Source organism: Penaeus chinensis, chromosome 12 (assembly GCF_019202785.1).
Source record: "Penaeus chinensis breed Huanghai No. 1 chromosome 12, ASM1920278v2, whole genome shotgun sequence".
NCBI classification, from domain to species: Eukaryota; Metazoa; Arthropoda; class Malacostraca; order Decapoda; family Penaeidae; genus Penaeus; species Penaeus chinensis.
The window spans coordinates 12,306,807-12,316,878 of record NC_061830.1 but is presented as its reverse complement, the minus strand read 5'-3'; the positions used below and the strand labels follow the sequence as shown (position 1 = coordinate 12,316,878).

Genomic DNA, 10,072 nt, shown 5'->3' with positions numbered 1-10,072 from the left:
TCGTCTCACCTTCTTCCGACTTTTTGTTCGTCTATCTTTCTTCAATCTTTCTGTTTTTCTTTTTCCTCTCTCCCTTTTCCTTTACTATTCCCCAACCCCTCCCCGCCCTTCCTCACTTCTCTTCCTTCTTCTCTTTACCTCTTCCCATCTCCTGCTTTCTCATCTCCTCTTCATCCCTTCCACTTCCTCTTTCCTCTCTTCCCCTCCTATTCCCTCCTCTTTTTCTTCCTTTCTCCCTCTTCTTTCCTCCCCTTTTATCTTTTCTTCGCCTCTCCTCTCTTGTACATCCAATTCTTCCCTTCTCGCATTCTTTCCTTCCTCTCTCCCCATCATCTCTTTTCCCCTCTTCCCCCTTCTCCCTGTCCTTCTCCTCCTCCTCCTCCTCTTCCTCTTCCCCTGTCCTCCTCTTCTTCCCTCTTCCCCTGTCCTCCTCTTCTTCCCTCTTTCCCCTTTTCTCCCTCCTCCCTCCTCTTCCTCTTTTCTTTCCCCTCTCCTCTCTCTCCCCATCCTCATCGCGGGAGGGAGAGTGGGGGGTGCGCGAGGGGGGGAGGTGATGGATCGTGGAGGGGGGCGGGGGGGGAGGGGGATTATTTAGAGGCAGTCGAGCATAAGATGTAGGCCGTGTGAGTTCTGTGGTATTGGTCTGGTCGAAAGAGAGAGGAATGGGGAAATAGAGAGGAATTAGGAATGAGGAAAGAGAGAGGATTAGGGAAAGAGTGAGGAATGGGGAAAGAGAGAGGAATCGGGAAAGAGAGAGGAATTGGGAATGAGAGAGGAATGGGGGAAGATAAGAGGAATGGGGAAAGAGAGAGGAATTGGGAATGGGAGATAATTGGGGGAAGATAGAGAGGAATTGGGAATGAAGGAGAATGGGGCATGAAAGAGGAATGAGGAATGAGAGAGATGAATGTGGAATGAAAGAGGAATGGGGAATAGGAGAGGAATGGGGAATGAGAGAGGGATGGGGAAAGAAAGAGGAAAAAGAGAAAAGAGAAAAGAGAAAAGAGAAAGCAAGAAAAAGAAAAGAACAAGAGAGAGAGTGAGAGAAAAAAGAAATAGATAGAAAGAGAGATAAGAAAAAAAAGCAAAAGAGAAAGAAAGATAACAGAGAAAAGAAAAACCACCCAGAAAACTTAAGCCCTGGAGCAGAGAAGAAACCAAACACGGCGAAGCGTCAGTAGAAACCATCTTCAAGAGGTGGGGTGGGGGGGGGGAGGAGGAGAGGTAGTAGAAAGGGAAGGAGAGGAGGAGGAGGAGGAGGAGGAGGAGGAGGAGGAGGAGGAGGAGGAGGGGAGGAGGAGGAGGAGGAGGAGGAGGAGGAGGAGGGAGGGGGGTAGTGGATAGAGAGAAGTGGTAGAAAGGGTAGGGGGGAAGGAGGAGAGGAGGGAGGAGGGAGGAGAGAAGTGGTAGAAAGGGTAGGAGAGAAGGAGGGAAGGAGGAGGGAAGAGGGAGATAGGGAGGAGGGAGGAGGGAGGAAGGAGGGAGGTGGGAGGGGGGTAGTGGGTGTCAGGGCCTGTGAATGGGACGAAGGAATGCGCCCCAGAGAATGAATGGATGGCCCACTAGCCGGTAGCGAGGTGGGGGTGGGGGGGTGAGCGGAACGGGTGTAGGGTGGGGTGGGGTGGAATGGTGGGGGTGTGGCGATGGGGTGTGGGGGTGTGGGGTTATGGGGCTGAAGAGAGAGGGAAGAGTTAGAAGGGAAGGGAAGAAGAATGGGGAAGGGAAAGAACAGGCGGAGCGAGGAGAGAGAGAAAGCAAAAGAGAGAAAGGGAGAAAGAGAGAGGAAAGTTAAGAACGAGGGAGAATGAAATAATATATATATATAGATATATATATATATATAGATAAATACATCTATCTATTTATCAATCTATCTATCTATATATATATACATGCATACATATATATATAAATACATCTGTCTGTCTATCTATCTATCTATCTATATATACATACATAATATATATATATATATATATATATATATATAGATAGAGAGAGAGAGAGAGAGAGGAGAGAGAGAGAAGAGAGGAGAGAAGAGAGAGATGAGAGAGAGAGAGAGAGAGAGAGAGAGAGAGAGAGACAGAGAGAGAGAGACAGGACAGAGACAGAGAGACAGAGACAGAGACAGAGACAGAGACAGAGACAGAGGCAGAGGCAGAGGCAGAGGCACAGAGACAGAGTGAGGTATAAAAGGAAATAGCAACAAAGAGAAAATAAAACAGAGATAGAAAACAACAACAAAACAACAAACATAGAAACGGATACAAAGAAACCTACACTCAAACGAGCCCCCCCCCCCCCCCACACACACACCAAAAAAAAAAAGAAGTAAAAAAAAAGGGCGTTTTGTATCAGCATTAACCCATTCGCACGTCACGCACCAGGAGGTCTCACAGAGTTCGTCGAGTCTGCCGTCTGTTGGTTCCTCTGGCCTCTTACAGGGAGAAAAGCCTCGTCTCTTGAAGGAGGGGTACTTGGCGGGGGTTCGAGAGGGGGGGGGGAGGGAGGTAGATCGGAAAGACATAAGGGGAGAGGAGGGGGAGGTAGATGGGAGGGGGAGGGACCCTAAGGGACAGGAGATGGAGGTAAGTGGGAGGGGGAGGAACACTAGGGGAGGGAGGGGAATAGTAAGGGGCAAGGGTGGGAGGGGAAAGTAGGGAGGGGGTGGATTAGAAGAGGGGGACGGAGGGGAAAGTAGGGAGGAGAGGGAGGAGGACTAGGTAAGAAGAGGAAGGGCGAGGAGAGGAAGAAGGAGGGAAAAAAGGAGAGGAATGGGACAAGGAAGAAGGGAGAGAGAGGAGGAAAAAAGGAGGGAGGTAAAGGGATTGGCCTAAGCAAGATTAGGGAAGCAAAGTGGAAGCAAAGGGAAAGAAGGAGGAAGAAAAGGGATTGAGGAAGAAGATGAATTGGTAGGCAGAGAGAAGGAGATAAAACAGGGGAGAAATGGGGAGAAGAGGAAGTACAGGGAGGAAGGGAGAGAGAAAAAAGAGAAACAGGGAGGCAGGGAGAGAGAAAGAAGAGAAGAACAGGGAGGCAGGAGAGAGGAAAGAGATAAGAACAGTGGAGGAAGAAGGGAAGAGCTGAACAGGGGGAGAGGAGAGGAAAGAAGGGGGGGGGGAGAGTTAAGCAGGGGGTGAGGAGAGGAAAGGAGGAGGGGAAGGAAGGGGAGGAGAGGAGAGAAGGAGGGAGGACGAGATGCGGTCTGATCAATCGTGTGGATTTAAGTGCCGCTGTTTCCTGTTTTCTGTTATGCATTGGGATTCAAGATTTAGCGCTGCTGCCGGATCTGGGGGCGGACGTATAGTACATGCGCGTGTGCAACTGTCCGTGCTTAAGTACGTGCATAGACTCTCTCTGTCTGTGTCTGTCTGTCTGTCTTTGTGTTTCCTCTTCCTTTCTGCCGTCTGTCTCTTCGTCTGTCTGTCTGTCTCTCTCTCTCTCTCTCTCTCTCTCTCTCTCTCTCTCTCTCTCTCTCTCTCTCTCTCTCTCTCTCTCTCTCTCTCTCTCTCTCTCTCTCCTTCTCTTTCTCTCTCTCTCTCTCTCTCTCTCTCTCTCTCTCTCTCTCTCTCTCTCTCTCTCTCTCTCTCTCTCTCTCTCTCTCTCTCTCTCTCTCTCAATAAATGTATTTTAGATTTGAAAATCGAACACATTTTACCCATTTTTATATCGGATTTATATGTCACTTTCGTTATGATTTTGCCCCCAAAAATCACCCCAAAAATTGACTTTTTAAAAACAAGTTGGAGGGAAATCATATGGGAACCGCACACATGCATTCGAGCACGTACACATACACGAACATACACACGTGGACAGACAGGCAGGCAGGCAGGCATACACGCACGCACGCACGCACGCACGCACGCACGCACGCACGCACGCACGCACGCACGCACGCACGCACGCACGCACGCACACACACACACACACACACACACACACACACACACACACACACACACACACACACACACACACACACACACACACACACACACGCTCACGGGGAGGGTGGAGTGACCCGTGGATGCGGACGTCTGGCTCCCTCGGCTTTTTCGACCAATGAAGCCACTTTGTTCCGCTGTCCTGAAGCCTCCCCCCCCCCCTGAAGCCTCCTAGACCCTTCCCACCCCTCCCTCCCCGCCCCTCCTCTTATCCCTTCTCTCTCTTCCCTCCCTCCCCTCTCGTTCCTCCTTCTTCTCCCTCCTCCTTCTCCTCCCTCCTCCTTCTCTTCCTCCTCCTTCCTCCTTCTCCTCCCTTTACTATCCCCTCTCGCTCCCCCTTCTCCTCCCTCCTCCTTCTCCCCCTCCTCCTTCTCTCCCTCCTCCTTCCTCCTTCTCCTCCCTTTACTATCCCCTCTCGCTCCCCCTTCTCCTCCCTCCTCCTTCTCCCCCTCCCTTCTTCTCCCTCTACTCCTTTCCCCTTTCTCTCCTCCTCCTTCTCCTTCCCTTCTCTCTATCCCCTACCTTACTCCGACTCTCCTTACTTAACTCCCTTCCCTTTCCTATCCCCTCTCCGTGCGTTCCCTTTCCCCTCCACCCACTCTCCTTCCCCTCTCACCCCACCTCTCTACCCCCTTCCACTCCCCTTTCTAACCCCCCCACCCCCGTGACGCCCTCTCCACCCTTCCTCCCCATTTATGTCCCCCTCCAGCCCTCTCTATCCCCCCCTCCTTCCCTCCCTCCCCTCTACGACCTCCCACCCCCTTGCTGTACCCCTCCACCCCCTCTTTACCCCCGTCCTCACCTCACTCCCTCCCCTCTCCAACCCCCCACCCTCTTACTCTTCCCCTCCATCCCCTCTTTACCCCGTCCTCCCCTCCACTCCCTCCCTTCCCTCTCCAATCCCCCCCCCACCCCACCCCTTTGCTCCTTGCCTACACCATCCCTCCCCCCTCCTCTACCTCCCCCCCTCCCCCCCGCGCCTTCTGTCTCCTCTCGTTTCGTCGGAAGAAAGTTTGAGGTTCGAATTATTTTCCGTCATTTTCGTGGGAATTCGTCTGCTTGGGGAGGGTTATATGTGTCAGATGTTTTGTCTGTGTGTGTTTGTTTGTTTGTTAATTGTTAGGTTTTTTTCTTTTGTTGTTGCTTGTTGTTTATTATCTATATACGTCTATGCGTTTCTCTCTTTAGCTCGATTTTTGTTTTCTCCCTTTCTCTCTCTCTCTCTCTCTCTCTCTCTCTCTCTCTCTCTCTCTCTCTCTCTCTCTCTCTCTCTCTCTCTCTCTCTCCCTCTCCCTCTCCCTCTCCCTCTCCCCCCTCTCTCCCTCCCTCCCCTCCCTCCCTCCCTCCCTCCCTCCCTCCCTCCCTCCCTCCCTCCCTCTCTCCCTCTCTCCCTCCTCCCTCTCTCCCTCCCTCCCTCCCTCCCTCCCTCCCTCCCTCCCCTCCCTCCCTCCCTCCCTCCCTCCCTCCCTCACTCTCTCTCTCCCTCCCTCCCTCCTCCCTCTCCTCCCTCCCTCCCTCCCTCCCTCCCTCCCTCTCTCCCTCCCACCCTCCCTCTCTCTTTCTCAGTAGATACATAAATCTCTCTAAGTATATATACATATATATGTCTTTCCGCGAAATAAACGATAAGCGAAAAAGATCCAAAAGTACAAGAACTCGAGTAAGATCAAATAAAACAGGAGATTGCTGAGCATCAAGATTTAAAGTCAATGTTTTTTTTCCCCCAACAGGTTCAATCTCCTCCCCCCTCCCCCTCACCCCCCCCCCTTCGTCCTCACCTCCCTCGAGGAAGTCCATGTCTTATGAGGAGGAAGAACGAAGAGGAGACAGGACAACAGGCTGATAAAAGTGGAGGGGAAGGCAGAATTCAAGACGTCCTCTAGATGGCAGTGTGATTTCTGATTGATATCTGGCGAAAAAGGTGAGGATTTTTCTTTCTCTTTCCCTTTCTCTCTTTTTCTCTCGTGTTCGTTCTCTTATTTCTTTTCCTCTTTTTCTTGAGTGTGTGTGTGCGTGCGTGCGTGCGTGCGTGTGTGTGTGTGTGTGTGTGTGTGTGTGTGTGTGTGTGTGTGTGTGTGTGTGTGTGTGTGTGTGTGTGTGTGTGTGTGTGTGTGTGTGTGTGTGTGTGTGTGTGTGTGTGTGTGTGTGTGTGTGTGTGTGTGTTTATGTTTATGTTTGTGTAAATAAATATTGGTTTTACTTCACAACGGCTATAGAAAGTTTCAAGTCTCGATCCTGTAAAATAATCATCCTGTATTCCGACTCTCTCTTTTCTCGTTCTTATTAATTATTCATTTTCTTGTTTTTTCCTTCCCCTTTGGCTTCTGATTTTCTTTATTTTTTCTTCTTCTCCCTCTTCCTCTTTCTTCCCTGCCGTCCCCTGCTCTCTAATTCTCTCCCTCCCCCTCTCTACCTATTCTTCTGGGTCTCTCCCTCACTCTCCTTTTCTCTCTCCTTCACCTTCTTCCTCCCCCCCCCCAGCTTTCTCGTTCCCTCTCCCTCTCCCTACCTCGTTCCCCTCTCTCTTGGTCCTCTCCCTACCTCGTGGCCTCTCCCTTCTCCGTGGCCCTTGCTCCCTCTCCCTACCACGCCCCCCTTTTTCTCTCCCTCTCCCTACCTCGTTCCCTCCCCCTCCTTCGTGGCCCTTGCTCCCTGTCCCTCCGTTCTCCCACCCCTTCCCCTTCAGCGTTGCCTGCCCTGAAACAAAGCCCTTTCTGTATTTTCGTCTCCCACGCTCAAGCACTCGTCTCAAGGGGATTCCCCTCTGTGTCTCTTGCATGCACTTGTGTCATTCTTTCTCCCATGTGCTTTTGTTCTCTCTTGCCATTAATGGTCAATGTATATTCATGAGAAATTGGTACTCGTCGTGTGTTGTCCTTTTTTTCCCTTTGCTCTCCTGTTCTCCCGAGAGAGAGAGAGAGAGAGAGAGAGAGAGAGAGAGAGAGAGAGAGAGAGAGAGAGAGAGAGAGAGAGAGAGAGAGAGAGAGAGAGAGAGAGAGAGAGAGAGAGAGAGAGAGAGAGAGAGAGAGAGAGAGAGAGAGAGAGAGAGAGAGAGAGAGAAGAGAGAGAGAGAGAGAGAGAGGGCGTCATCTAAGTATGTTAGTTATGCATGGATCATTTGTATGCATAAGGGATAGTTTTCAAGTATTGGTTTCTTTATGAAGTCCTCTATGGATTGGCTTTGGTCCTCGACGTCGATTCGATATTTCTTTTCACTTTTTATTTTGAGTTTTTTTCTATAACTTTCAGACTTGCATATCATTTTGAGGAGGTGATGAGTGATATTAGTTCAGTTTTTTTTCGAACTCTGTGGTATTTTGTGCAACTAGATACTTAATGGCTTATTTTTTGCAGGTGTTCATCGCCAGCCTTGGAGAAGAGAGCCTGAAAATGATGAGGCGAGATGGCGCCTCCGCTCACTCCGAGGCCTCTCGCGGTGGCGGCGCTATGTCTCCTGGCAACACTGGCTGCTGCTTCATCCTCCGCAGGGCGCAGGGCACTTCCCCCTCCCTCGGGTCTTAGCTCTGAAACGACCAAGGGGCGTCTGGAAATCGGTTTCCAGCCATCACCGCCGAAAACGGCTGAGGAAACAACAGCCAGAGTGGAACGTGATCATGTCCCTATCATCGACGTAGATTCGAGGACATATAACGAAGGTTCGACCAAATCCGTCGTCCAGGAGTTATCGGAGTTGCCATTACCGCCATCGCCTGCCAACGAAGCCGACGGAGGATCGAGGAAGCAGCTCGTCAGAGCAGCCCGCTACGTGACCGCCTCGCCGCCCTCCAGCGACTACTCCCTCCGCCGCCACAGGCACAACCGCCTGACTTTACCCTCGTGGCTTGACGGGGGCGCTGAAGAGGCTCCGGAGGAAGGAGCGAATGCCATCAGACGCAATCCAATCGAGGCGGGGATCGAGGCCGTCTTCAGGAGCGTTGCGTACCGAGACGAGGTGAAAAACAACCTCCCGACGAAGGAGAGGGATGGTGACAGGCGTCGCTCAGGTACGACGGGCAACAGGTACGAGAGGACGACCGTGCTGAGCGAGACGCCGGTGTTTGACTACGTGTCTGACGGGCGGGGCGACAGCGCTCCCGGCTGGCCCCCTTTAGGCTCCTCCTCCGAAACGCCCAAGCAAGGGAACACCACCCAGAAGGGCCCGAGGACTGCCGGTGACGTCATCGATCCCGCCGGCGCGAATTCCCCCGCGGGCGGCGAAGACGAAGGAGATCAGTCGTCCGTGGCGAACATCCTGGAGCTCGGAGAATATGAAGATGAGCTGTACAACCTGTACGAAGGGCATTACGTAGATTTCAACACAGAAGCCGAGCCGAGGTCTGACATTTCTCGGAGAGGCGACACATTTCAGGACGACCCTTCTGCGTCGGGCAACTCCTCCGCTGAGGGCAATAATACCTCGGCGATATCTCAAGGGGGAATAATTCGTACTGGAGCCACAGGTTCCAGAAACCCCGGCCGATACAGACCTATTTCCAGGCTTTCGTGGTTTGACGCCTTGCTGTGCTCCAACAGAAACATGGGGTGGATGTTTGTGAATTTCCTACTGGGATTCCTTTTTCTTCTGATGAGTCTCCTCGCCCCCTACCGCCTCCTGAGGCTTCGGGCGTGCACGCGCCTCCTCCCGCGCACGCACTACGTTGCGGTGCATCTGCTGGTGTTCGTGGCAGCCTCCTTCAAGGCGGTGTACCTCTTCCACTTGACCTTCGGCGGGCAGGACCGGCTTCCTTTGGTCTTACTGCTCCTCCTGACGAACACCAGCGTCCCCTGCTGGTCCTCCGCTTTCCTGCTCCTCATCCTGATGATGTTTCTTGCCGCGGACGTCCAGGTTTACAAGCCGAAGCTGATGACCGTCTACAACATCTCCATTTTGATTGTGATGAAGTTAGTTTTGTGCTTCATTGCTGATGTCATCGTCGGTAGCGCACACAGCAAGAGTGTCTTGATCTTATCGAGGCTGATGCTGATCTGCGTGGCCGCGACTGTGATCGTGTTCTACGTCCGCAAGCACCAGCGGGTCGTGCAAGTGGCGGAAATGTTGAAGCGAGAGTTCCAGGGCGAGATGAAGCTACTGGTGGTGCCTGCACAGGAGAACAGGCAAATGGGCATTAAGCACATCCTGAGGAACCGTCTCTACCTGTGGTGCAAGGTGACGAGGCTGTGTGCCGGCGCGCTGGCGACGCTCTGCTTCATCCACTTCTTCCACTCGATCTTTCTCATTAGTTCCCAGGTTCCTGCCTGGGCCTGGTGGATCTTCCATGTATGTGGGTGTCTGACCGAGTTTTTACTTGGTGGAACAGTTTATGTGGCAGCAGCTTTAACTCAGCGGTATGATGAAAAACTTCGTTTTATTTATAACTTCTTTGTTCCTTCAGGAGTGTTTCAGAAGAAGGGTCCGGCAGTACATAAGGAGAGGAACGGCAATGCAATATACCAAAGAGTTTCCTATTCTAGTGGAACGGAGAGCACTCAGTATGTTTCAGGCACTGCCGACGCAGGCCCTGCGGCCGTTGAAGAAGTGTCGGGGAGTCCTCGAGTTCCAAGGAGACGCGGCGCCACCGTTAGGAGATCGGCCACGTTCTCTCACACGCCACAGGATCCAAGGATGTACCAAAGGCCGTATTGTCAGCCAACGCACGTGCAGGTAGCGAGGTCCGGCTCAACCTCTCAGATTCCTTGCTACAGCTCAGGGTCTGTGTCTTTCTATGGAAACACGTCGGTGTCGCACGTCCCAATATATAGCCCACCGAGCACGTCCTCTATGCTGGTTCACGAGGATGGCTTCGTCAGAATCAAGACCCAGTTGGATCGTCACGAGGCGTCCCCAACGGCGCACGAGTCTCTCACAAGGCTTCACGATCCACGCCTCCCGCATCAGCACATATATGACAGGAATCACCATCAGGCGAACGCACTAGGACGGCAGGAGAGCTTCTACGAGAGCTTATCTCGCAGAAGAGGAAGCCATCGCACCCCGGGGGCTCTCCACAAGAACATCGAGGGGCCGGACCACGAGTATCAGCCGGCAAGGAACCTTTGCCGCCTCTCAGACTTGCCTCAGTTGCACTACCACGGGAGGCACGATGCTGATCGCCAGAGCCTTTACC

The 10,072-nt window shown here is 52.4% G+C and overlaps 1 protein-coding gene across 1 annotated transcript in view; it reads left to right on the top strand.

Moving 5' to 3' along the window:
- The first annotated feature begins 5,672 nt into the window (after positions 1-5,672).
- LOC125030937 overlaps positions 5,673-10,072 on the top strand; it is a 5,858-nt gene continuing 1,458 nt past the window's right edge. Inside the window, exons 1-2 of the mRNA XM_047621320.1 lie at positions 5,673-5,868; positions 7,302-10,072. The exon at positions 7,302-10,072 is cut by the window's right edge and continues 1,458 nt beyond it. Coding sequence (XP_047477276.1) covers positions 7,351-10,072 — 2,722 coding nt within the window. The 5' untranslated portion in view covers positions 5,673-5,868; positions 7,302-7,350. The remainder of the gene's footprint in view (positions 5,869-7,301) is intronic.